Below are 27,381 nucleotides of genomic sequence, written 5' to 3'. Positions count from 1 at the left end.
CGGCAGAGGCCCATTTATGGTTCTGACAAAGTTAGAGTGGGCGGCTGTACGTGAGCGTTAATCGGAGGACTAGGACGGATCAACTTGTCACTGCCCCCCCCCCAGAGCGGCCACTAACATGAAAATGAGTTTTCACGCTCCCACCGTGCTGCTACCTCTATGTTACAGAGAGAGTGGACACGAAGCGGCGACGGTCTGTGATACTCAGCTCCTACCTTGAAGCGCCGCCGGACGGGTCTGTGATGCTCAGAGCTCATACATGAAGCGGGGAAATGCACCTGGGATGGCTACGTGCAAAAATGATTCTAGTTTGCGACAATTCTACCACACCGACATGAGCCTCTTGAACCCCCTACCAGTCTCTGAAGCCACTAGGCGATCAGATTGGCTCAACACCAGATCTAATTTAAAAACTCCATCTTCTAAATTTGCGCACTTCAGCGTGAGAACGGGGGTGGGCGTGTGGCTGAGCCAAAGAAATTGCTTTGTACGAGGCAAAATATGGGTTGCCCCCCCAAATCTCACTGCAAGGTTTTGGGAAAAGTTGGCAGCCCTGAATACTGCTTACTAAACATGCCTATCCTGGTGTGTTCTTCTGTTCCAACTGGCTGAATGTGTACATGAACAAACAGATATATATTTATATTTGTAGTCCCGAACTGCAAAGCCTACTGCAAAAATCTAACTGCAGTCTTGCCATCAGAAGCTAATTTTAGCTAACGTTAGCTAGCATGTCAAACAGGGCTAGTCAGTGTTTCAACGGCACTGGGGCTAGCAAGAGAATGTAAAGTTAACTTCAACTAAGCAGGTAGCTACCTGATCCAACTATAAAATAGCAAGGTGACCAGTAAAACTACAGCAGATGACTACCCTTGGCTAATTAAAAAAATGACTTCCTTTAAGATGCTTCAGGTTGGAGGTGGAGTAATTTAGACGCTGTAAGGAGGTTGGTAGCTGCAAGCAGAGGTTGCACTGCACTGTTATATTTCCTTCTTGATGTTCTTTCTTTAATGTGAAAGGCTGTTGGAATTTCCAAGATAGAAACACATTCCTGCCCTGGCTCCATCTCTACCTCTATCAGTGATAACGCAACAAGCTCATTTTTATTTTTTCATATTGGGGCTTCTGGGGAAAACATGGAGTTGCCTTAATTTATTTAAACAGTGAATAAACTCGATTGTTGATTTCAACAATGTAACAGTTCTAAATCCCAATTTTTATTTTTTTATTTTAACTGTAGCGGAATACAGCCTCCGATCGCATTATTGCCCAGCGGCTGTGGACTACGAGCCAGCTAATTCTGCATGTTTTCAACCTGCCCATAGGGGGTTGGACTCTTTACCCAAAGCAAGCCGAGTGTCAGCCATCTTGGAGCTAAGCTAGAGCTCTCTCTTTTGAGAAGCAAACTTTTACAATTATGTGTATTTAAATTACCTATGTATAAAAAAAACTTTATTACAGACAGAATTCTCAACACCCTACGCAAGCTTTGCCTGCTACGGAGACAAGCACCTCAGCCAGCGGTGTCGCCCGATGCCGCTAGCCGAGTAGGGGGACATCGACAAGGGCAGGAGTTTTCCACCAGCTAGGTGGAAAGCTAACGCTAGACGGCCACCTGTCCAATCCATCCTGCTTGCAAGTCTCCTATCATTAAACAACAAACTGGACTACATCCAACTGCAGCAAAACTCCCAACGTGAGTTTAGAGACTGCTATGTTTTTGTTTTTGTGGAAACGTGGCTAAACAACAGTGTACCGGACTCCGCTATCCAGCTACCAGGCCTGCTAGCCTTCCCAGCAGATGCTGCTCTGCCGGGTAAGACTCGTGGAGGTGGGCTGTGTTAACACGGACACAGACTGGTGCAGAAATGGGGTGCTTTTATCTAACTACTGCTAACCACTGGTGGAGTTTGTGACTGTTAAATGTCGACCATTCTACATTCCACGCAAATTCACGGCTGTGTTTATACTCGGTGTTTACAGCCCACCAAGCGCTAATGCTAACAATGCATCAGCTGAACTTTACAGAGCCTATAATGTGTGTGCACTAAATGAAGCCTGTTCCGTATGTTGTTTTTATATAATGTCATTGTATATAATGTTTTTAAATGTGTAACACCACTTGAGCCACAATGAAACATTGTTTTGTATATATGGCTGAGATGACAATAAAAATGTATATTTCTACAACATAAGTGACCCAATTTAAAGATGTAATCCTCTTTCCAACGGTAAAATATTCCTTTAAGCTGGTAGAGGCTCCAGTCACTACTAGTCATTCAAGAACAGAAAAGAAAGGTTTAGGATAAAGAAAGAGAGACAGGAGATACACCAGAAAAACGTGTGCCCAAGAGAGGAGCCGTCTGCTATTTCTAAAAATCAGACAGAATTTAGCCCGTTGTTGCCGGTCTTGCTAACGTCGCTCTGTCACCTCAAGGAAGTGACTGAGCGACGTTATGAACACAATAACAATCCACTTATGGTCCCGCAGCAGACACTCAAGAAAGACTGCTTCAGGGCAATGATTAAAACACTGATTTAAGATATGTCCTTCCAGGGCCAAAATATCTTTGCTAAACTACTATACAATCCAACAGCACAGAAGCAAGCTGTAAGCAGAGCTACGTTCAGTCCCCCACTTTTACATCACGGTAATGAAAACTTGAATGCACATTAGTGAAGACACTTAGGAGATTATGCACACTATTTTTTTCCCCGGCCTTAATTTGAGGCCGGCCTTTATTTGTCCGTGTTGACCACGCACCTGGCCGCTATCAGAGGCCCGACTTTTGATTGACTGTCTTTATTTGAGTTGTGAAAGCCCCTAAGAAACCCTTTCACCATCTACGTCAGTTTTATGTCAGTAATAGTTTGACTGAAATCACTATTCCAATTACAGAACATTATTCCCTTGTCCTCAAATAACACACAATAGTACACCGTAATCTGGTATGTTCTATGTACTACTGACAGTAGAATAAGCCATTCAAAACCTATACAAAGGCCCAGGAATGAAAAAGAAAGAAAATACTGTGATTTAATACAAAACTTTGGTCATACCGCCCAACACTAGGAAGTACCGGAGATGGGGACTTGAGTGGCACACACATTGACTCGTCATTAAAAGACTTCAGACTTGACTCGTGGAAAATCTTTATTTTAAGGAAATATCTGATGAGATGATTGTGATTCCCCTCCCTGCGTAACCTATAACCTACCTACGTAACAAGTAAAAGGTAGGCTAACATATATACTGCGCACTGCCACACATGAGAGTGGACAACAAACCCAACCGGCAACTGCTGTGCCATTCATCGGATGCTTTGGCTTTCAAAACCTCAGACAACAAGCCCCAAACAAAAGAGTCACTGAATGCAAAATATGTGGTATCAAGATAAAGGATTCTGGCTCAACCACATTACATTTTATTAGGCACCTAAAATCCACCCTGATAGGTAAGCAAACATGTTTAGCTCACCAATAACCATCTAACGTTAGCTTGCTTCATGCTTTAGCTACGACCTAGGGAGGTCAAATCTGACTGTTGTTCACTAGATTAAATATTATATAGTTATTAAATATAGCCCTGCAATGTTCTAGATTAGATTAGATCATACTTTATTTATCCCACGACGGGGAAATTCTGTCGTTACAACAGCAAAAAACAAAAAACAAAACAATAACACACAAACAAGTAAGCACGAAAGAAATACAAGGGAAAAAATACAAGGCAAGAAATACAGGCAAGAAATACAAGGCAAGAAATACAGGCAAGAAATACAGGCAAGAAATAGACAAGCAGCATGTATAGAATGTAGCAGGTGATACAACCCGCCATATAACCTCAAGAGACTTGACTTGGACTCAAGCTCAAGCAGCTTTCTTATTCCTCACCGTCTCAACATTAATTCAGTTACATCTCACCTTCACGTGACATGACCTGAGATGTCTCTACCTGTCTAGAACTATGACTCCCCTTTGGTCTTTGTCACTGTTTTCGTTTAATGCACAAGTCAAACCAATGTAAGGGGGCTGGTATGCTGAGGGAAGGTTTCAATGGCCCAATCTCAAAGTGAGTCCTGAGGATTAAGGACTAAAGACCCACAAACTTAATTGATCTCAGGTGCTAAGTGAGTGAATGTGTGAGGCCACATGAGTTCAGATAGGTATACATGAGATTGGGACAGCACTTCACAAGATCAAATGTTACCTTGGTGATGTTTAATTACAAAGCTGTTGCTGACACTTGCCGATTGGGAATTTTCATTTTAACTTTGTTGCTTTCCACACGGCCAAAGCACAGGAGACGTCTGCCTGATTCCAAATTTTGTCAAACTTTTGTTTTACAAGCTGGACCACAGGTCTGTTCTGTTCCATGGTCGTGTTTCGTGCTGTTGTTTACCTTTGTAATTTCAGGACTTCCCCATGGTCTCCGCAGTAAAAGTCACAACGCTTTGAACTGTGGGTAATTCCCTTTGGTGACGTCTGCATCGATGCAGACTCACAGAAAGGGCTCGGTAAGTGTGTACCCTCACGCCCTTTGTAATTTGGCATTGGGACAACCCTAAGCCCTTGTGAATTTCGCGAGAACGCGCACCAAAGTCTGTGAGTCTAGACTTTGGGATTGGGCCAATCACTATCAGACTGGACTGACATGCCGTGAAGGAACACACCGCCTAACATCTGTCTGAACACCTGTATTATGGTACACTAGGGGAAAATCTACACTTCAGAATGCTTGGTTAGAGAAGTAAAGAAGACAGCATCAATTATAGAATCAACACGTTTGAGCAAATATAGCCTTCCTAAGAGCAATGTGCCATCTAGTTCTGCAGCATGCTGATTAGTATAACTGCATAGCCCACTGTTCTGTGTGTCTAACATGGTCTCATTAGCAATAGTAAAAGTTTAAGATTCAGTAAATCCAAGAAGTCAGCATTCAAAACAGCATCTAGGCTTTCTTAATGTTATTCAGTTTAACTCATCTAAAGCATGCTGTATGGATCCACAGAAAACAGAAAAATAAGGCAGACCATACTCAAATGAGATGAGTGAATTTAATTTTCACTGAATAATGTACCAAGAAGATGTGACCAAAAGTACTTTAAAGAAGTTAACAGTACTTTTACATTAGTGAAGAAATGTAGTGTTTATCACACTCAAGTAAAGAGCTAGATCTTTTCATGTTTGGTTTTGAGGCATTCAGCTGTTCATGCAATGTAAAAACATCCATGGAAGAATAAACAAGCTCAGGTTCATGACCTTCTACAAAGAAATGGTTAGGGCATCAAATAACAATTATTTTCATTGTTGATTAATATTGATTATTTTCTCAATTAATTGAGAAGTTGTCAGTTCTAAAATCTTAGAAATTTGTGTAATGTTAATCAGTGTTTACCCAAGCCCACAGAGGAGTGAAGAAACTAGAAAATATTTACATTTAAGAGGCATAAATCATTACTCAGACCAATTAATTGATTATCTAAATAGTTGGTGATTAACGTAAAACTAATCGATTAATTGATTAATCTTTACAGCAGGCAGGGCAGGTAATAAACAAAACACGTGCAAGACAGAACCTGTGACCTTTTGGTTTCAAAGGCGTCTTACTTGACTCTAAGGGGGCTTTCACACCTAGTTTTCCACACCTTGTTTGGTCCGGACCTTCGGACTTTTCAATCTGATCTGAACCAAAATGACAGGTCCAACCAAAAGAGGACGTCTCGGTCCGGATCAAACTGAACCATGGTCCGGTTCGTTTATAGTATGAAATCATTTTTTGGATGGTTTGAACTTTCAGAGCAATTACAGGAAGCTCCGGCAGACTATCATCGAGTTATAAGACTGGGGAAAGTCCTTCAACGAACAGCTCAGTGCTCAGTGTGTAGACTACATGAGAGAGTGTGTGACGGTGAATGCGGTCAGAGCAGACAGCTGTTGGCTTTCAGGGATGAGAGCACAACAGCAGTTTAATTGTTAAGTGGTAGTAAATGTAAAATGTAGGTTTCTGTTTGTTTCTGAATAAATGCTGCAGAAAGAAACTTCTCGTGTCTTGCTTCTCAACATTGCAACAGAACAAAAAGAGCCACCATGGTAGCAGGGGAGAGCAGCAGTCAGTTGAAAAAAACTCCCACACAGAGACAGGATATGCGAGGACGAGGAAGCCTGTCTACAAACCAGCAGCTCACGTATGGGATGACGACAGGACATAGTTTTGTCAAGTATAGATCTTTAGTGCGCTTGCATAACGCCAGTGTGAAACCAAAACATGCAAAAACATGAACCATGGTCCGGACTCAGTTGTGAAATCCCCCTTAGAAACCCTTTCATCAACTCCTTCAGTTTTATGTCAGTAATAGTTTGACTGAAATCACTATTCCAATCACAGAACAGTATTCCTTTGTCCTCAAATAACACACAACAGTACAGAGCTACATTTTACAACTCAATTATCCAGTTTGCATCAAAACTAAGTTGTAATCAAAACAGAAATGGCCGGCCAATTAAAACAACAAACACCCCCCCCCACCAACACTGATGCAGAAACTGCAGGGAAATAAATACTTAAATTATTTTCTGAATGAAGTCTTCTATGCCAGAGCCAACTAAGTCCTACATCAACAGTATTTCTTTTTCCATTGCTTACATATTTTATTATTGCTATATACAAAGTAAAAGGAAGGGAGAATGGAGGGTCTAAGGACAGAGGATGCTGTCTGCTTTAAAGATTGTAAAGCCCCTTGAGGCAAATTTGAGTAACACTGTATCTGAAGACTGACATGACGCTTTTATAACTATGACATAACACCTGTCATGAACATGAAGGAGTCTTTTGCAATTTTAATGACTGTTGTCATTAAGTGTCATTCGGTAAATTATGACACTTAGTCTGACGTCGTCATACTTAGATTCTAGCCAGAATATGAGTCGGATTCTGCTCCATTGGGCTGTGATTATGGGGCGTGTTTCAACCAAACCAGGAAAGAAAATGTCTCTGGATTCAATTGGACAGACCTACAACCAATCATAGCAACGGAGTAGAAAGGACGGCAAAACATCTTTCCCATCAACAAATGCCTTGATCTCGGTTCTGTTCCTCTTTTAAAATTAATGCGCTGTCGATATCTTCTATAACGGATGCGATGACGGAATCTACACAGCTCAATTCACCAGTGGCAGCCATCTTTGCTGTAAACAAATTCAACCCAAGCGCTCTATGGTGACGTGGTTGATTAAGTTACTGTTGATCATCTGTCCATCATCGTATAAAGCCCGCCCTGACAATTTCATTGGTCCAAACAGCTCTGGTTTGAGCATCGTTGTTCCACAACGGATCAAGTCCAGACCGGACTTCCAGACATCAAATGTTGTGGACGGGACTAAGGTCGGCTGGCATCCAGACAACAAAGTTAGCATTGTTTGAGATATTTTTGTTATGTCAACTTGACATTAACCTAGACACCATAAGCTGTCATTAATATTTCAGGCAGAAATATTTCCAGAGCAGAAACACTGTGTTCCAAACTTGGGGATTGGAGGTAAAAAAGATATGGGCTCCAACCAGGTGGGAAGGATCCAACAAAGGAAAAAGATGATTCTGGTCGCATTGATGATAGGCTCCAGCTCGACATATCCTGTGGGCTAAAAGTTAGACCATTGCATTTTTAATGTCTCTTGTGAGTCCTCCAACTACATGACTATCAATAGATAGATATTTACTAACTTTACTAAATACTGCAATGTCTGTGTGCAGGAATCGCTAACATGAAGACATTTAAATTACATCAGACTTAAAAGCCATACAGAATGCACGTATCATTATCTTTAATCATCACAATCTCAAGGTTTCAATGGACCAATATGAACAAAAAAACTGTGAGAAACATTAAAATTCCTTAAATTGTTTGTTTCTCTCGCAAAAAAATGACAGATGTATCCATATAGAAGATCAGCACAATCTACTTCTACTCTCTCTCTCTCTCTCTCTCTCTCTCCTCCTCTCCTCTCTCTCTCCTCTCTCATTCTCTCTCCTCTCTCTCCTCCTCTCCTCTCTCTCTCTCTCGCTCTCTCATCGCACTCCCTCCCCGTTCCTCTTCTCCATCATCTCTCTCTCACTCTCTTCTCTCTTCTCTCTCTCTCTGCAGCTGCAATCCAACAACCCATCCTAGAAAAGTCCATATTGATTGTAGCCTCCCTTAGACTTATTGTGAAATTTGTTTAGTAGCTGGTGCATTCACAGTATTTTACACTTGTTGAATTTTAATAAGAGCAAAGAAAAGCCCAAGTGCTGTTTGTGTCAACCTATTTGAGAAAGAAAGGAAACGAAGGGATGCAAAAGGAAATGAAATATGTTGCTGATCAATGCCGGGACTGCTCCATCCAGTATCTCCTCGCAGATATGTACATTATATTATCTGCATGCACAGATGAAAGGGGTGCTAGAGATGTTTCGTGATTGTACAGTACGTTTTTGTTTCCTAGAGCGGTAAAAAAAACACACAGCAGACTGAAGGGTGAGAACAGGAGGAGAGAGGGCGAGACAAGCAGAAAGAAAAGGAACATGAGTGATAAGAATGCAAGGAGAAAGATGTTTTCAGCTTGTCAGCATACACCTGGACTAAAGAGTATCACTCTCTCTCACACACACACACACACACACACACACACACACACACACACACACACACACACACACACACACACACACACACACACACACACACACACACACACACGAAATGTACTCATATCTCCTTGAAACGATCAGATGGTGCAGAGGAAGAAAACTATATTTTGATTCTTGCATATATTATAAGGGCCTTTTCACACCTGAAAGTCTGAACCAAGGTCTGGACCAAGGTTCATGTTTTTGTTAGATAGTATACATGTGATGCGGTTCGTTTGGTTTCACACTGCAGTTATGCAAGCTCACTGAAGAACTCTACATGACATTCCTACGTCCTGTTGTCATCACACAGGTGAGCTGAGTCTCACGTTACTCTACGCTTCTCTAATGACATGACAATAGCCTGCCAAAACTTCTTGTATTCAGTCCAAAAGTCCAAACCATCCCAAAAATGCTTTCACTAGAAACAAAACAGAATAGGGTTATGTTTGATTCGGACCAAGACTACCTCTTTTGGTCGGACCAAATGTCGTCTGTTTGGTCTGGACCTTGGTCCACGGGAGGTTTCACACCTGTTACCTGTTAAGTGTTAAGGTCCGGAACCAAACAAGGTATGTGTTAAAGCACTCTAACAAAAACATATACCTCAGTGTGTAATGTACCAGCAGGTCAACTGAGTGGCTGTGGAGTCTTTCTTCCTTTTCCTCTGTTTTTCACTCTCAGATATTGACAGAGAAGTTCCATATTAGCACCCAAGGTAAACTCTACTCCGATTCTCCAATGGGCACGTCTGCGATGCATTTCATATGATTTACTGAAAGATCCCGAGGAAAGAAGTAAATGGATTGCTGCCATAAAACGTGCTAGAAGCAGACAGAACAAAACCGAGCTATGGGAGCACAAAAACAATGGATTTTGGTTATGCTGTGAGCACTTTATATCAGGTAACATAACAGAAATATCTTATTTATGTAACGTTAGCTATCAAACAGGCTAAAACGGTTTCTAACGGTTGAGGATTGTAAGGCTAGTACCTAAAGTTGAAGTAATAATAATAATTATGATAACATAAAGTAATAATTCAATCTACACAGCTCTGTCAAGAAGGAAATATCTCTCCATTCCTGTTCTCCTGTTACAAACCTTGTCTCTTCATCTTCTCCAGAAGAAGACAGAAAAGTAGGACTGCTGCTACAACTCCGGCGCCCGAAGTTAAGTTTACGTAACACCACACAATGTTTAAGGAGTTAAGTTTAGGAAAAAGATTGTGGTTTGGATTGAAATACAACAAAAGGTACTATCATGAATTTCCTGGTTAAAAACTTTAAAATTATATTATTCTATTACCTTAGCTTTTGAGAGATTAAGGGTAATTTTGCGCACCTTCCGGCCATAGCTGTATATCTTTCTAGCCCCAACCGTTCAAGTTCTACCTATACAGTATGGCATGTTTTTTGTGTGGACTACTAAGGCTAACGTTAGCTAACCTAAAAGACGCCACATACTAATTAAAATGTTGCAGGACATTTACGATCTGTTCATGTTGTTTCTATGTACTAATGTTTTAGGGAAAAAAGTGGCAGCCCTCTGTCACCTGACTACGTTCCTTTAATCTTCAATCATGTTCCATCACCAGACTTTGGGTTGGAAGTAAAGAAGAGAGAAAGAAGACTGAGTTTAGACGTATTCAATAGAAGACAGAGGAGCAAACTTTAAAGGATAGAGAAAGCAGCAAAGCCATCAACTGCAGCAGTAATGGATCTAACAGACTGTTGTCAAGACAACAGCTAGCGTCCTACTGCAGACCAGGTGAAGGCATCTAACAACAAAAGACTTGAAAATGAAAATATTATGTTTTTTTCCCGATGAAAATGACAATCCAGCAACGCTACCTTGCAAGAGTAAAAATTGTAAGAAACACATTCAATCTCTTAAGTTGGAATGCCAAGCTCTGAGAACTGAAAATATGAGTTAATTGAGAAAATGAATAGAACTGCACTGAATGAGATGAGTCCACACAACAATGATAAAAAGGATAATATCTCATTGGTTTACTAATCAGAGGTGGGTAGAGTAGCCAAAAATTGTACTCAAGTAAAAGTACTGTTACTTCAGAATAATATGACTCAAGTAAAAGTAAAAGGTAGTCATCCAAATAATTACTAGAGTAAAAAAGTGCTTGGTGAAAAAACTACTCAAGTAGTGAGTAACTGTTGAGTAACGTCTGATTTATTTCTTAACACAAGCATCATTCACACAGACACAAATTCTAAATAATCATCTTTAGGCAAATTAAAGTTCATCCTATCAACTGCCCAACGATGATTGATTGGCGAAACACAGTCACGTGGTAGAGCCTTTAGCAGAAGTCTCTCTCTCTGTCAAAATAAAACATTAAAATGAGACGTACGCGGGGGGGATAAAAACAATGACACGTAAAATACCAAAGAGGTAAAAAGAAAAGTAACAAGCTCCTTGTAGCCTAATGTAGCGGAGTAAGAGTACAGTTTCTTCTTCACTAATCTACTCAAGTAAAGTGAATTAAAACAACTCCTAGAAGTATAATTTTTTGAAAAACTTACTCGAGTAAATGTAACTCGTTACCAACCACCTCTGGAGAAGGAGAACCAGGAAATTAGTTGGGGGAACGCAACGCTACCAAGCCGTGGTCGAGCAACGTGCGTGACTGCGACGTGTAGTTACATTTTTCGAGCGTTGCACATCAGGATACGGCGTAGGGTCTGGCGTAGACGCAGAGGGGTCTGCTCAAGTAAATGTAACTTGTTACTATCCACCTCTGCTACTAATGAGTGTTTCATTTCGTAACTCACTATCTCAAATCTAAGTCCATTCTAACAGTATTTCAGCAGTACATGCTGGCTTTAATTAACATGAAAATGAATGTGTCTCATGATTTTTTGGCTTATTATTTTGGCGTCGATTCAACCACTGTCTCAAAGCTTTTCAAACACTGTACTGACTCAATGTATAGCAGATTGTTGCCAAGTCTAATTCTCGGTCCTGATAGGGAATCATTAAGAAAATCTCTTCCATATGCATTTAGGAACAGTAACTTTGCATTATTGAGTGTTTCAAAATATTTATGGAGAAACCAAGTAACTTACTAGCCAGTGCTTCGTGTTCCTCAACGCACAAGTCTCACCTTACAATGAAATATTTAATTGCCATCTGCCTACAAGGCTCAATTTCTTTCATTTCCAATGGATGGGGAGGTTGCCCAAGTGTTAAGTTCATCACAGAGGTAAGTAATGTTTAAACCCATTTGCTCCCAGGGGACCTAGTTTTGGCAGACAGAGGTTTCCCTATATCTGTAATAAAAGGAAAAAAGTGCCCCAAAAATAATCTTTAAAGAATTAAAAAATTAGTTATTGCCTGGGAAAACACTGATGAACTTCCAGCAAATTTGAGATTTGCTCTGCAAGTCAGGCTGACCAACAGCCCATTCCCAATTTTTCCAATTTGAGGCACCAATCACAACCGTTGAGGCGGGCTCTACACGATGACGCTAGCACAGCGACGGCAATCAGCAATAAGGAGTTTCACCAAGAGGAAGACCCTCTTTAGCAGGAAAGCCCTGGTCACAGTCACACCTAGAAGCTGCCCAGTACTACCACAGTCTGATCTGCTCCAATGGGGTTAAGGACCCTGCTTAAGAGCAGCTGAGTTTCCCCACCCTGATTTAAGGAAGGTTTATGGTAGCCGCGGTGTTCCCAACGCGAGGTGCCCAAGCTATATAATGACATCACCATGGCTGTCATTTGCTGCCTAAGATTAATTTGATTCGTAAATATAGGAGTACCAATTCTTCATAAAAACAGACTAATAGTGTCACCCGGAGCAAACAAGCACGCAAACATGGGGAGAACATGCACACTCCACAAAGAAGTGCGTACCTGCTGTGAGGCGGCACTGAGCTACCAAGTGTTACGGGGTAACAATATACAAAGAGACTGAAGGTAATGCATTTTCATCAATTGGATATAATCATATGCAGATTGCTTTTGATGACATTAAAATATAATATACCAAATATATCATCAACGACTTATTCAGAGCCGTGATGCTCTTCTTTGAACCCAACGTGTTTAGGGGAGGTTTTGTTTTGCTGCAGCATCTGCCGCTTTACAACAGTGCGTTTCAGCCCCTGGTCAGCTTTTCCTTTTACATTATAGCGGTCTGTCTGTCTGAGTCTAAGCTGCTGCTGCACTCTTCTTGCTGACAGGTGGCACAGATGAAGCGACAAAGGAAGGAAATTAGTTTCCCTCTTGTGTAGACTCCATTTTGCTTTTATGACTACAGTACATATGGCAAATGCGAGTAGAAGATTAAGCTGCACCTCATTTGTTGAATTACACTTTTTTCAGTTGAAATTTGAAGCTATGGAAATGTGTTCATAGCTTTGAATGTCCACAGGTGAAATTGCGGTATTCTGGATCCACTAACATTTAATTTGGTAATTTACATACTTTCAGAACAGCATTTTCAGTATAGCAATTTGAAAAGACTTATGTATTGTATTACTACTATAGTAGCATTCCTATGTAAGAACATTGTCTATTTTCATTCACATTAACCCATTTCTATGTTGATTAATAATTTTTTTTCATTTAAATCCTTTGTATTCATATTTTTAAACCTTACCTCCAAATTTAAGAAGAATTCAAAAGTCAAATAATCATACTGTCTTTTACTCGGCTTCATAAGAAGCAAAGCAGAAGTTCATTCAGGAAGACTTCTATGCTTCTCATTCATCTCTTTTTTCCCTTACAACTTTAGGTTTTATGGTTGTGTTGAGAATCAACGCAGAGCTTTTGCCGTAGCCTACGTGAGTGGCCTGATGTTTATACTTTTTGTTTGCTGGTGTGTGCGTGGAGCTGGCACGTGTGTGTGTGTGTGTGTGTGTGTGTGTGTGGGGGGGGAGTGGGTGATAAAGTGAGGGAGAAGTGAGAGAGCGATGGTGGTTAGCTTTGGAGCGAGTAGTGACTCTAGAGTCATAGTGAGATGACAAAGTGTCTCCTCTGTGAATTCTGACCACGGTGGGAAATTTGTAGCAGGATATATATATATATATATATATATATATATATATATATATATATATATATGAAATGTTCAAAACATATGTAACCTAAAAGACAAGCATTTGCCTATTAACAGCAAAAACTAAAATTACCGCTACATGTTTCCTCAAGTTAGATGTTAAGTTTTTGAATGCTGACAAGTCTGTTTGTTTTGGTCGACACAGAAGACGCCGCATGATGTAGCTGCTGTTTCTCACTTTTACTAAAAGGTAACGGTGCTTTTGTTATGAGGCGGGGGTTGTTCCTCCTCGTCTGTGTCCTCAGTCCAGACGGTTGATTCTGACATTTTTGTTTTGCTACGACCGTAAAACTAGACAGAGTATGGTCAGGTGACAAGACTGCCCAACGATGATTGATTGGCGAAACACAGTCACGTGGTAGAGCCTTTAGCAGAAGTCTCTCTCTCTGTCAAAACAAAACATTAAAATGAGACGTACGCGGGGGGGATAAAAACAATGACACGTAGAATACCAAAGAGGTAAAAAGAAAAGTAACAAGCTCCTTGTAGCCTAATGTAGCGGAGTAAGAGTACAGTTTCTTCTTCACTAATCTACTCAAGTATAGTGATTTAAAACAACTCCTAGAAGTATAATTTTTTCAATAACTTACTCATGTAAATGTAACTCGTTACTACCCACCTCTGGAGAAGGAGAACCAGGAAATGAGTCGGTGGAACGCAACGCTACCAAGCCGTGGCCGAGCAACGTGCGTGACTGCGACGTGTAGTTGCACGTCAGGATAAGGCGTAGGGTCTGGCGTAGACGCAGAGGGGTCTGCAGGGGTACGCCGTTGATTCTACGCACAACCATAAAACAGCCTTTAGTCAGCTGAGTATTGACGTTCTCTTCTTTAGTTAAACCAAACAGATTTTGCAACAACCTCCGTGAGCCAATCATATCACTGCTGGGGAACCTTTAAACCAAGGGCCATTACCCTTCATTACCGCCAAGGTCTAGACTGCATCAGTGGGGTAAACCTGTACTACTCATGGCATCTCTACACCCAAAAAATGTAAAATGAATTGTACTTTTAAATTAAGTATTTTTTTGATTGAAATCACTTTGATTGATTTCGTATGAACCAATTAAGGCTAAGGCTGAATCAGTCCATCTTAACCGCTTTAAATGGGCAGCAATATCCAAGACATCACAGCTAGTACCAGCTCTGAAATATTTTCGTTTTTTATCAGGACAATGCCCATTAATAATCATTTCTGTCAGTGTTAGCCAGATGACAAATTTTCAACTGCAGTCCTAGTTACCTAGCATGCCTCTCTTACTGGTGGGAGGTAACCGGAGCACCCAGAGCAAACAAAGATGCAAACAAGGGGAGAGCGTACCTACTGTGAGGCGGCAGTGCTAACATCTGAGCTACCCAAGTGTTAGAGTGTTCACACAGGAAGACGGGGTAACAATACACAAAGAGACTGGAGGTAATGCATTTTAACCGATCGGAAACAATCCTATGCGGACTGTTTTCGATGACATTAAAACAAAATGCAATATCTCTTTTCAACATTGATTTTCTTCTAACACTGGAGTAAATATATGTTCATGTAGTTCTTTACACCCGCTTTGGATACATTAACACAGCAGTAACTTAAAGCTATAGTTAGTATGAGGAATTCTAAGTAATGACAACAACACTGTCAGCGCGTCCACATGATACAAGCCTTCAATGATTGTGCACCCCCCCATGCAGTAATTACCTTCACTTGATTTTCTGCGCCGGATGACCCAATCTTCTCAACATAGCCATACTGAGCAACACAGAGAGAGTTTTGGAGAGCTGATTGTCTTAATTAGCTTTGTTTCAACTCATTTTGCAATGGCTTGAATGTAACGGACATTTCTTCAAATCTAAAAGTTACGCACTAAAGCTTTAAGTAAGCAGTAACAGTACGCTTTAAAGACCAATGTCTTTACAGCGCATTGGTTATTGGATTCCAGTTTGGACAAGGACGCCATGGGCACGAAGGTAAAGTCAAACTCCCACATGAGAGACCGGATGCCTGATGTTTCATTGTCCATTTTGGGACTGCAGGACAGTTTGTACCTTATTGGTGGAAAAAGCTCCTTATTACTAACAATAAAGAGCATTTTAATTCATACTAGTCTGTCAGCGGTCACATCCCAGCAGAGGTTTTGGACTCTGTGAAAATAAGCAATTCAAAAAATCACTGACATAAAATAACCTGCAGACTAATCAATAATGTCAAAAATAATTAGCTGTAGCACTGTAATATTTCGTGATGTAGTACATCTTATTTTCAAATTATTTTGGGATAATTTAACGGCTTTATTAGTTAGAAACATAGGCAAGATGACAGGGTTCCTGGCTGGATGGTCATTAGGGCCATCCAGAGCTGTAACACACTAAGATCCATTTTCTGAAACATCAGTTTCAAAATTGTAGACGTATTGACCAGACAGGAATGTATGCTTTTGTCTAATACAGCACATTAAATACCTGAAAGAAATCAAGCTACTTTATTATATTGTGTGGCGCTTAGTGATTCTAACATGACATTACAAACCACAATTATCAAGTCCTTGTTTTTTGTGCAATCCTCCTTTAAATGCATACACTCACACAAGACAATGTACTCATATCTCCTTGAACGATCAGATGGTGGCAGAGGAAGAAAACATATTTGATTCTGCATATATAATAGGGCCTTTTCACACCTGAAAGTCTGAACCAAGGTCTGGACCAAGGTTCATGTTTTTGTTAGATGTGACATGTTGCGGTTCGTTTTGGTTTCACACTGCAGTTATGCAAGCTCACTGAGAACTCTACATGACATTCCTACGTCCTGTTGTCTCACAAGCTCTGAGTCTCACGTTATCACCGTCTCTAATGACATGACAATAGCCTGCCAAAACTTCTTGTATCAGTCCAAAAGTCCAAACCATCCCAAAAATGCTTTCACTAGAAACAAAACAGAATAGGGTTTGTTTATTCGGACCAAGACTACCTCTTTTGGTCGGACCAAATGTCTTCTGTTTGGTCTGGACCTTGGTCCACGGAGGTTTCACACCGTACCTGTTAAGTGTAAGGTCCGGAACCAAAACAGAGTATGTGTTAAAGCACTCTAACAAAAACTATACCTCAGTGTGTAATGTACCAGCAGTTCAACTGAGTGGCTGTGGGTCTTCTTCCTTTCCCTGTTTTTCACTCTCAGATATTGACAGAGAAGTTCCATATTAGCACCCAAGGTAACCTCTACTCCGATTCTCCAATGGGCACGTCGGCGATGCATTCATATGATTTACTGAAAGATCCCGAGGAAAGAAGAAATGGATTGCTGCCTAAAACGTGCTAAAGCAGACAGAACAAAACCGAGCTATGGGACACAAAACAATGGATTTGGTTATGCTGTGAGCACTTTATATCAGGTAACATAACAGAATATCTTTTTAGTAACGTTAGCTATCAAACAGGCTAAAACGGGTTCTAACGGTTGAGGATTGTAAGGCTAGTACCTAAAGTTGAAGTATAATAATAATTATTATAGAAGTAATTCAATCTAACACGCTCTGTCAGAAGGAAAATCTCTCCATTCCTTTTCTCCTGTTACAAACCTTGTCTCTTCATCTTCCCAGAAGAGACGAAAGTAGGACTGCGCACACTCCGGCGCCCGAAGTTAAGTTTACGTAACACCACACATGTTTAAGGAGTTAAGTTTAGGAAAAAGATTGTGGTTTGGATTGAAATACAACAAAAGGTACTATCATGATTTTCCTGGTTAAAAACTTTAAAATTATATATTCTATCTACTTAGCTTTTGAGAGATTAAGGGTAATTTTGCGCACCTTCCGGCCCATAGCTGTAATCTTTCTAGCCAACCGTTCAAGTTCTACCTATACGTATGGCATGTTTTTTGTGTGGACTACTAAGGCTAACGTTAGCTAACCTAAAAGACGCCACATACTATTAAATGTTGCAGGACATTTACGATCTGTTCATGTTGTTTCTATGTATCTAATGTTTTAGGGAAAAAAGTGGCAGCCCTCTGTCACCGGCTACGTTCCTTTAATCTCAATCATGTTCCATCACCAGACTTGGGTTGGAAGTAAGAAAGAGAAAGAAGACTGATTTAACGTATTCAATAGAAGCAGAGGAGCAACTTTAAAGATAGAGAAAGCAGCAAAGCCATCAACTGCAGCAGTAATGACTAACAGACTGTTGTCAAGACAACAGCTAGCGTCCTACTGCAGACCAGGTGAAGGCATCTAACACACAAAAGACTTGAAAATGAAAATATTATGTTTTTTTCCCGATGAAAATGACAATCCGCAACGCTACCTTGCAAGAGTAAAAATTGTAAGAAACACATTCAATCTCTTAAGTTGGAATGCCAGCTCTGAGAACTGAAATATGAGTTAATTGAGAAAAGTAGAACTGCACTGATGAGATGAGTCCACACAACAGATAAAAAGGATAATATCTCATTGGTTTTACTATCAGAGGTGGTAGAGTAGCCAAAAATTGTACTCAAGTAAAAGTACTGTTACTTCAGAATAATGACTCAAGTAAAAGTATAAAGGTAGTCATCCAAATAATTACTAGAGTAAAAAAGTCTTGGTGAAAAAACTACTCAAGTAGTGAGTAACTGTTGAGTAACGTCTGATTTATTTCTTAACACAAGCATCATTCACACAGACACAATTCTAAATAATCATCTTTAGGCAAATTAAAGTTCATCCTATCAACTGCCCAACGATGATTGTTGGCGAAACACGTCCCGTGGTAGAGCCTTAGCAGAAGTCTCTCTCTCTGTCAAAAAAACATTAAATGAGCGTACGCGGGGGGGATAAAACAATGACACGTAAATACCAAAGAGGTAAAAAGAAAAGTAACAGCTCCTTGTAGCCTAATGTCGGAGTAAGAGTACAGTTCTCTTCACTAATCTACTCAAGTAAAGTGAATTAAAACAACTCCTAGAAGTATAATTTTGAAAAACTTCCTCGAGTAAATGTAACTCGTTACCAACCACCTCGAGAGAGACCAGAAATTAGTTGGGGAACGCACGCTACCAAGCCGTGGTCGAGCAACGTGCGTGACTGCGACGTGTAGTTACATTTTTCGAGCGTGCACATCAGGATACGCGTAGGGTCTGGCGTAGCGCGAGGGGTCTGCTCAAGTAAATGTACTTGTTACTATCCACCTCTGCTACTAATGAGTGTTTCATTTCGTAACTCACTATCCAAATCTAAGTCCATTCTAACAGTATTTCAGCAGTACATGCTGGCTTTATTAACATGAAAATGAATGTTCTTGATTTTTTGGCTTATTATTTTGGCGTCGATTCAACCACTGTCTCAAAGCTTTTCAAACACTGTACTGACTCAATGTTAAGCAGATTGTTGCCAAGTCTAATTCTCGGTCCTGATAGGAATCATTAAGAAAATCTCTTCCATATGCATTTAGGAACAGTAACTTTGCATTATTGAGTGTTTCAAAATATTTATGAGAAACCAATAACTTACTAGCCTGCTTCGTGTTCCTCACCGCACAGTCTCACCTAACAATGAAATATTTAATTGCCATCTGCCTACAAGGCTCAATTTCTTTCATTTCCAATGGATGGGGAGGTTGCCCAAGTGTTAAGTTCATCACGGGTAAGTATGTTTAAACCCATTTGCTCCCAGGGGACCTAGTTTTGGCAGACAGAGGTTTCCCTATATCTGTAATAAAAGGAAAAAGTGCCCCAAAAATAATCTTAAAGAATTAAAAATATTTATTGCCTGGGAAAACACTGATGAACTTCCAGCAAATTTGAGATTTGCCTGCAAGTCAGGCTGACCAACACCCATCCCAATTTTTCCAATTTGAGGCACCATCACAACCGTTGAGCGGGCTCTACACGATGACGCTAGCACAGCGACGGCAATCAGCAATAAGGAGTTCCACCAAGAGGAAGACCCTCTTTAGCAGGAAGCCCTGGTCACAGTCACACCTAGAAGCTGCCCAGTACTACCACAGTCTAATCTGCTCCAATGGGTTAGGACCCTGCTTAAGAGCAGCTGAGTTTCCCCCCCTGATTTAAGGAAGGTTTATGGGCCGCGGTGTTCCCAACGCGAGGTGCCCAAGCTATATAATGACATCACCATGCTGTCATTTGCTGCCTAAGATAATTTGATTCGTAATATAGGAGTACCAATTCTTCATAACAGACTAATAGTGTCACCCGGAGCAAACAGCACGCAAACATGGGAGAACATGCACACTCCACAAAGAAGTGCGTACCTGCTGTGAGGCGGCACTGACTACCAAGTGTACGGGGTAACAATATACAAAAGAGACTGAAGGTAATGCATTTTCATCAATTGGATATAATCATATGCAGATTGCTTTTGAGACATTAAATATAATATACCAAATATACATCAACGACTTATTCAGAGCCGTGATGCTCTCTTTGAACCCAACTTTTTAGAGGTTTTGTTTTGCTGCCATCTGCCGCTTTACAACGTGCGTTTCAGCCCCTGGTCAGCTTTTCCTTTTACATTATAGCGGTCTGTCTGTCTGTCTAAGCTGCTGCTGCACTCTTCTTGCTGACAGGTGGCACAGATGAAGCGACAAAGGAAGAATTAGTTTCCCTCTTGTGTAGACTCCATTTTGCTTTTATGACTACGTACATATGGCAAATGCGAGTAGAAGATAGCTGCACCTCTTTGTTGAATACACTTTTTTCAGTTGAAATTTGAAGCTATGGAAATGTGTTCATAGCTTGAATGTCCACAGGTGAAATTGCGGTATTCTGGATCCACAACATTTAATTTGGTAATTTACTACTTTCAGACAGCATTTTCAGTATAGCAATTTGAAAAACTTATGTATTGTATTACTACTATAGTAGCATTCCTATGTAAGAACATTGCTATTTTCATTCACATTACCCATTTCTATGTTGATTAATAATTTTTTTCATTTAAATCCTTTGTATTCAATTTAACCTTACCTCCAAATTTAGAAGAATTCAAAAGCAATAATCATACTGTCTTTACTCGGCTTCATAAGAAGCAAAGCGAAGTTCATTCAGGAAGACTTCTAGCTTCTCATTCATCTCTTTTTTCCCTTACAACTTTAGGTTTTTATGGTTGTGTTGAGACAACACGCAGAGCTTTTGCCGTAGCCTACGGAGTGCCTGATTTTTATACTTTTTGTTTGCTGGTGTGTGCGTGGACTGGCACGTGTGTGTGTGTGTGTGTGTGGTGGGGGGGGGAGGGTATAAAGTGAGGGAGAAGTGAGAGAGCGAGGGTGGTAGCTTTGGAGCGAGTAGTGACTCTAGAGTCATAGTGAGATGACAAAGTGTCTCCTCTGTGAATCTGACCACGGTGGGAAATTTGTAGCAGGATAATATATATATATATATATATATATAAATATATATATATATATATGAAATGTTCAAAACATATGTAACCTAAAAGACAAGCATTTGCCTATTAACAGCAAAAACTAAAATTACCGCTACATGTTTCCTCAGGTCACACACACACACACACACACACACACACACACACACACACACACACACAGAAAACCCTCTGTTCCACATGTCAGTAAATGCAGCTCTTTCTTCTACACTGAGCTGGATTTATCTGGTCAAATTAGTTATTTATATCAGAACTTTCTCTGCACATAGCAGTGATTTCGTCTTTTATAAATCTTTCAATCAATTTCCAGATATTTATTTCAAATCATGTTATGCAAAATTGCATTTTACAATTTATAGTTATAGTTGTTTTAGGGCGTCTAAAGGGTCTTCAGGGCGTTAACAGTCTATCTACGTCCAAAAAAAAGAGCGCTAAATCCGCCAGCAGCAAGGGCTTCACTCATTACACTGAGCGACATAAAGACAACATATTGAAACAATGATTACAGACACATTGGAAACAGCTAACTTGTCTGATGGAGCGGAGGTTCAAGATACACAATCCAACACACTTCCACGGACGGATCATAGTTTTTGAAATATAGTTCACGTTTGAGACGCTTGTATGAGAAAGGATCCATACTGCTTCACCGAGCCAAGCTAAAGCATCTGAGAACCACATGACTGTTTATGTGGTGTTTCCCCTTGAAGATCCCTGCAGCACAGAGGTGGAGTAACTCTCTGTTGTCACACATCATGCATTCATTAACAGCACACTGACACACGCAAAGAAAGCAGCACTACTCTTTGTCCTCATTCTGGCCTTCGCAGGGCTTCAACAGCATGGGACATGGAGCATGATTAGTGTCAGAGGGCTGCTCTCAGTTTGACTTCTCTTCTTGTTACTGCACCACCAGGCTAGTTTTCATGGCCACAACTAAATTCACAAGGTCTTAAAAACAAAATCCTCAGCCACTACTGAGCGCTTTCAACCTTCATGAATATGATATATGAATAATGATGTGTATAATTAGTTTGTGATTAGCAACCCCCTTTTTTAAATCATTACAATGATGTTTCTACATTCTAGACCAAGGGCTCTTCAAACCTTTTCACATCAAGGACCCCTAAACTTACACAGATCCCCATCTGATAGGCCTTGTGTTTTTAAAGTAAGTAAGTAAGTGTATGAAATCCATGGCCAAAATACTCATACATTCTGTCATTGTGTCACTTGAGGTTGGAATTAGAATTAGAGTTCCTATTTGCTAGGGACCCCCTTGAAGTCTCTTAAAGACCACTGGGGGACCCCAGACCCCATTTTGGAACCACTGTTGTAGGATACCTCTTGTTCTGTCGGAGGTCAATATTTACAGGGTTGGCAGTACATGTACTGTATTTATATAGTGCTTTCTAGTCTTAACTACTCAAAGTGCTCTTACATAATACAGGAACCATTCACACACATTCATACACTGTGGCCCAGGCTGCCGTACAAGGTGCCACCTGCTCATCAGATAAACACTCACAATTACACTCCGATGGTGCAGCATTGGGGGCAACTCGGGGTCCAGTGTCTTGCCCAAGGACACTTCGACATGGGACTGCAGGGCCAGGGATTGAACCACCAACCTTCCAATTGGCAGGCAACCGCTCTACCACTGAGCCACAGCCGCCCCAAAATGAGTGCTTGCTCCTCTCCAGGGGTACGTGTGTGTGTGTGTGTGTGTGTGCGTGTGCGTGTGCGTGTGGTGTGCGTGTGCGTGTGCGCGCCAATCAGAACCCAGAGCTTGTTAAACTAGGCAGCACTGATCAAATATGAATCAAGTTCAGTTACTGCATTGCATTTTTCTCACCAAGTATTAGTCCTCCGGGTCATTTTTCCTCTCTTTTAAATATGTCAGGTATTAATGGAACAATAGGAACAGATAACAGGCTGCACACCTCCAACTCCTTAGCAAGGTAAGCAACTTGATTCTGCCTGCTGTTGTGTGGAATACTACCTGTGCAGTATGCAGCACAAAAACAGATTGCAGTTGCAATGAATATTGAACGCCTTATTAAAACAAAATGAGTTTGTTACAGATACACCAGTTGCTCTTCTATTGTATTTCTACCATGAGAATGCTTTCTTGTAAATGTGTTTTTTTTACTACTTTTTTTACTACTTTGATCTCAGAAAATAAGTTTTTGCCTCTTCAGACCTGCATCATCCTTCCCAAACCCGTACCTACAACCTATTAAATCAAATAATTATTAATTTACTGCTCTGTAACTTTTATTCTTGTGTTTGTATCTTACTCTGTTCTAGCCTGTTTTATTTTCATGGCCGTTTTTAATTGCTCTTTAATGTTTTATGTAAAGCACTTTAAACTCCCTTTTTGCTAAAATGTGCTATAGAAATAAAGTTGCCTTGCCCTAAAACCCTAGCCTGTCAGTCAGTCACCAGGGCATAGAGAACACTGTGTTCCAGTCTGTCTCGGAAGTGTAACATTAACTGCACGTCAGTCTCTGCATTATATTTTAGGTTATTGCAGTCTGCGTGACGTATTGAAAACTGTAACCGCACTGCAGAGGCAATGTGGACATCCATTGTGCACATCAGCCTATTTGTAAGTTGCTTATTTAGTTTAATTCTTTGCATTTGCATCCTTTGTATTTATATTTACAACCTAACCTCCAAATTTGAGGAGAATTCAAATATGTATATGGCTGCAAATTAAGCTTAGTGAAAGTTCACTTTCTATCCTATCTAGACTTCTATGCTTCTCATTCAGTCTCTGTCTCTCTAAAACAGTTTGTCTGGCGGAATTGGAAACAGATACACCAGTTGTTCTTTTGTTGAATTTCTGCCTCTAGAATTCTGGGACTTTTTAGTATTAAACCACCCTTGCTGATTCCACAGTAACCATGGGTGACGCCAATTCAAGATTTCAACTTTAACCTTTTCAGGTCACATGTAGTCTATTAACTGTGCACATCACTTTTACCTTTGCGTTGTTATGTTTCTCCACTTTATTAACATCCTTCTTCTTCTCTTCTTTATTCTTTTCACGCTCCTTCTGTGAAGAAAATAAGACAGATGGTGTAAGAAAGTGGCATATTTGCAACAGCATATGCTATACAGCCAGCATTATGTCATCACCAAGACCAGAGTGTCTCGAAACCAAGACAAAACCAAGAGTTTAGACCAAGACCAGTGTGAGTCCAACACTGCATGACACAATACAATGTGAGAAAAGCTAATCAGGCACAGAAAACTAATTAGGATTCTTGGTCATACACTTCTTTTATTGCCATAAGTGTATCACGAGAAATGCCCTGATAAAATAATCCAAAAGGATTGCAGAGGTGAGTTTTATGTGTATGAATTTCCCTTTGTTTTCATGAGCAAACATGTAATGATGTTAACTCATGAATCAGACAATGCACAGGCAATTTAGTGGGATCTCTGCAGTCGTGGCCTTGACAGGTAGTTTGTGTTAGTGGTGTATACTTGTGGTAGTGGGGGGGGGGAGCCTAAATCATCAAAAAAAGCGACTAAAACGTCAAAAAGAAACGACGCAAAAAGTTGTCAAAAAGCAACAAAAAAGCAACAAAAATTTCTAAATTTATTTTAAATTTAGATAGTTGATGGCAAAACAACATAAAGGTTAACATTGGCGCCCAGATAGCTCAGTTGGTAGAGCGGCCGTCCATATGTAGAGGTTTACCCCTCAACGCAGCGGAACCAGGTTTGACTCCGGCCTGCGGCCCTGAGCTGCATGTCATTCCCCCCTCTCCCTCCCCTTTCATTTCTTCAGCGGTCCTGTCAAAAATAAAGACTGAAAATGCCCCCCATCCCCCCCAAAAAAGGGTTATTTAAAAAAATATTTTTTATTAAAAACAAAATTTGATTTTTTAAAATATTTTTTAATTATATTTAATAATGTATTTATGTACATAACCGTAAAGGTGCAGCAAGACAATTCTGCAACACATATCCCAGTGATAACTGAATCTCTGTCTCTGTCCTGTAGTATCATATTTAGCATATTACACTGCTTAAGCAGGCGGAAAGACGGCATTTTTCTTCATTAAATCCCCATTCGACAACCATTAGTATATTCTAAAGGAGGAAACAAGAGGCCTAATGGTAATGATTTGTACCTCATGGCAGGTTGAAAACAATTAGATCTCATTCTTTAATGTGATTTTAATGCGCTTCACAATGCAGGTTATCGTGTGCAGAGAGCTGATGGAGTGTTTCCAGGTTAATGGTTCTGTCTTGCTTTGTTATATGTCAATGAGCGGTTGCTGATGCCAGCTACCAACAGGCTTTAGCTATTTGACTGTCAAGTTGCCAAAGAGACGAGCTTTAGCTTAGAGGCTGAAGCCTACAATCTAGCCATTATGGTGACAATAGCAGTCCGTTTCTCTCTGTGTGTCCCTCTGTCTCTACTCTCATTGTGATTAATCTACTGGCTGCTCATAGTTATTTATGATGATGATAATTTGCAGTGAGAACACAAACAATACTTTATTCCCATCAATACTTAACGACCATTGAGAGCTTGTATTATTATTCTAGAGTCACCATCTCTTGTACTCTTCTGGGAGCATGCAATAGGTCAGTGTTTTTTCTTTTTGTTAAGACTAATGGACCGAAATAATAAAAAACTGAAACACAGCACTGTAAAAAACTGTCATGCAGAGAAAGCCTGGGTCAACTTCTTTCTATGGACTTCATGGCAGGGCAATGAACTATGGCTACAGTTTTCACATGAACAGTACAGATATGGGCCTCTGTTCTGCCTAAACTGATTGACATTCCTGGTTTTTCATCTACAGCAGAGAACATAGTATAAAGATTCACCAATATGAATCAGTTTTCGGTTTTATTAGCCAGTCCCTCCAGGAATTCTCGATGTTGCGATCGCAACAATTCACACAAATTCAACCAATCGCCGTGAATTCAGTGCAACTCAACTTTTCATATGTACGCAACGCTTATACATGAGGCCCCAGGACTTTCCTCCCCCCGTGGAAACCTGGACTTGCCATTTGAGTACTTTGAATAAAATCAGTTAAATCCAAACTCCTGGTTCTGCGTCTGTCTGCATTTGTGTTCTGATTATCATTCAAACCAATTAATCGTGCACTTTTTCTCTCTCCACACTTTAGCAGTGAGTAATGTAGAAAACAGTCAGGTGCCAGGCTTGTCATTATTAGCGCGGTTACATTTGACAGTTAAAATGAACACTACTAGCAGCTTCAGGGAATGACAGTGAGGGCTATTTGCAAGCCAGGCTGCACCTGTTGAGAAAAACATTGTGAGGGAAAAGAAACAACATTCTACTGGGAGTAGACTGCAAGTTTTTGTGGTTCAAAACTATTACGACTAACGTGTCTGAAATGATGTAGAAAAGTTGGTTGTGTCAAGTCATTGAGTGTATTAATATTTTAAGCTTAAAAGGTAACTTAGTTTTTTTCAGCCTGGACCCCATTTTCCTATGTTTTTGTGTCTAAGTGACTGACGGGAACAACAGCCTTTGACAATGGTTCAGTATTAATCATGAGCGCTGCAGTTGGCAGTCAGCATAAAAAGCTACAATGTAAGTAATTAGGGCAATTGTGTAGCTCACAAAAGTGGTTGTTTTGCCACTGACAGGCTAATATTCAGATTCAGATTATTATTCTAAGATTGTTTGTTATATTTGGAACCCCATTAGCTTCAGCATGAGCTAAAAGCTATTCTTCCTGGGGTCCTTCAATCTGTTCTTGTGACAATACTCTTTATGACATCACATTACACACACACATACATAACATTTGAAAATACAAATCATAATTAAATCTTACAGTTAACGCAATTAATGCAAAAAATGAAATAAAAAACACTACTGCAAATAGATCAATTTTAAGAAATAAGATAACAAAAACCCGTGTAACTCTAATTTGGTATTAAATATTTAAATTTCTTTGAAAGTAATATGTCTTAAGTGATTTTTAAGTGTTCTGTTGGACAGTCTTTGGGAGAGAGTTCCATTCACACATTGCTCTGTACCTGACTGAACGTTGAATTGATTTGGTTTTCACTTTGGGTAAAATAAAACTCCCTCCTAGTGCATGCCTCGTTGGATAAGGATGTGAATCAGTACTAAAGGATAGTTTTGTACATAAAGTAAAAGGCGTTTTGTTTGTTAGAACATGTAAAAAATAAAAAAATAAAACATTAGCGAATACACAAATCCATTTTTAACTGTAAACCATGAGAGGCTTTCATGCAT

The 27,381-nt window shown here is 40.1% G+C and overlaps 1 protein-coding gene and 1 long non-coding RNA gene across 5 annotated transcripts in view; one reads left to right on the top strand and one right to left on the bottom strand.

Moving 5' to 3' along the window:
* The window catches only part of LOC116696477 (uncharacterized), a 16,951-nt gene extending 7,962 nt beyond the window's left edge, over positions 1 to 8,989 (top strand). Inside the window, exons 2-3 of the long non-coding RNA XR_004333740.1 lie at positions 4,136 to 4,142; positions 8,817 to 8,989. This is a non-coding gene — a long non-coding RNA (uncharacterized LOC116696477). The remainder of the gene's footprint in view (positions 1 to 4,135; positions 4,143 to 8,816) is intronic.
* LOC116696462 (stromal membrane-associated protein 1) overlaps positions 1 to 27,381 on the bottom strand; it is a 226,517-nt gene that overhangs the window by 133,005 nt on the left and 66,131 nt on the right. For 3 of the 4 annotated variants that reach the window (XM_032527493.1, XM_032527489.1, XM_032527491.1), the window contains one exon: positions 24,103 to 24,174. The exons of the other annotated variant lie outside the window; for it this stretch is intronic. In XM_032527493.1, coding sequence (XP_032383384.1) covers positions 24,103 to 24,174 — 72 coding nt within the window. The remainder of the gene's footprint in view (positions 1 to 24,102; positions 24,175 to 27,381) is intronic. 4 annotated transcript variants of the gene reach the window in all.

The sequence above is a fragment of the Etheostoma spectabile genome, chromosome 10, assembly GCF_008692095.1.
Source record: "Etheostoma spectabile isolate EspeVRDwgs_2016 chromosome 10, UIUC_Espe_1.0, whole genome shotgun sequence".
Classification (NCBI taxonomy): Eukaryota; Metazoa; Chordata; class Actinopteri; order Perciformes; family Percidae; genus Etheostoma; species Etheostoma spectabile.
The sequence above is the reverse complement of the archived record's forward strand: the minus strand, read 5'-3'. Positions and strand labels throughout refer to the sequence as shown.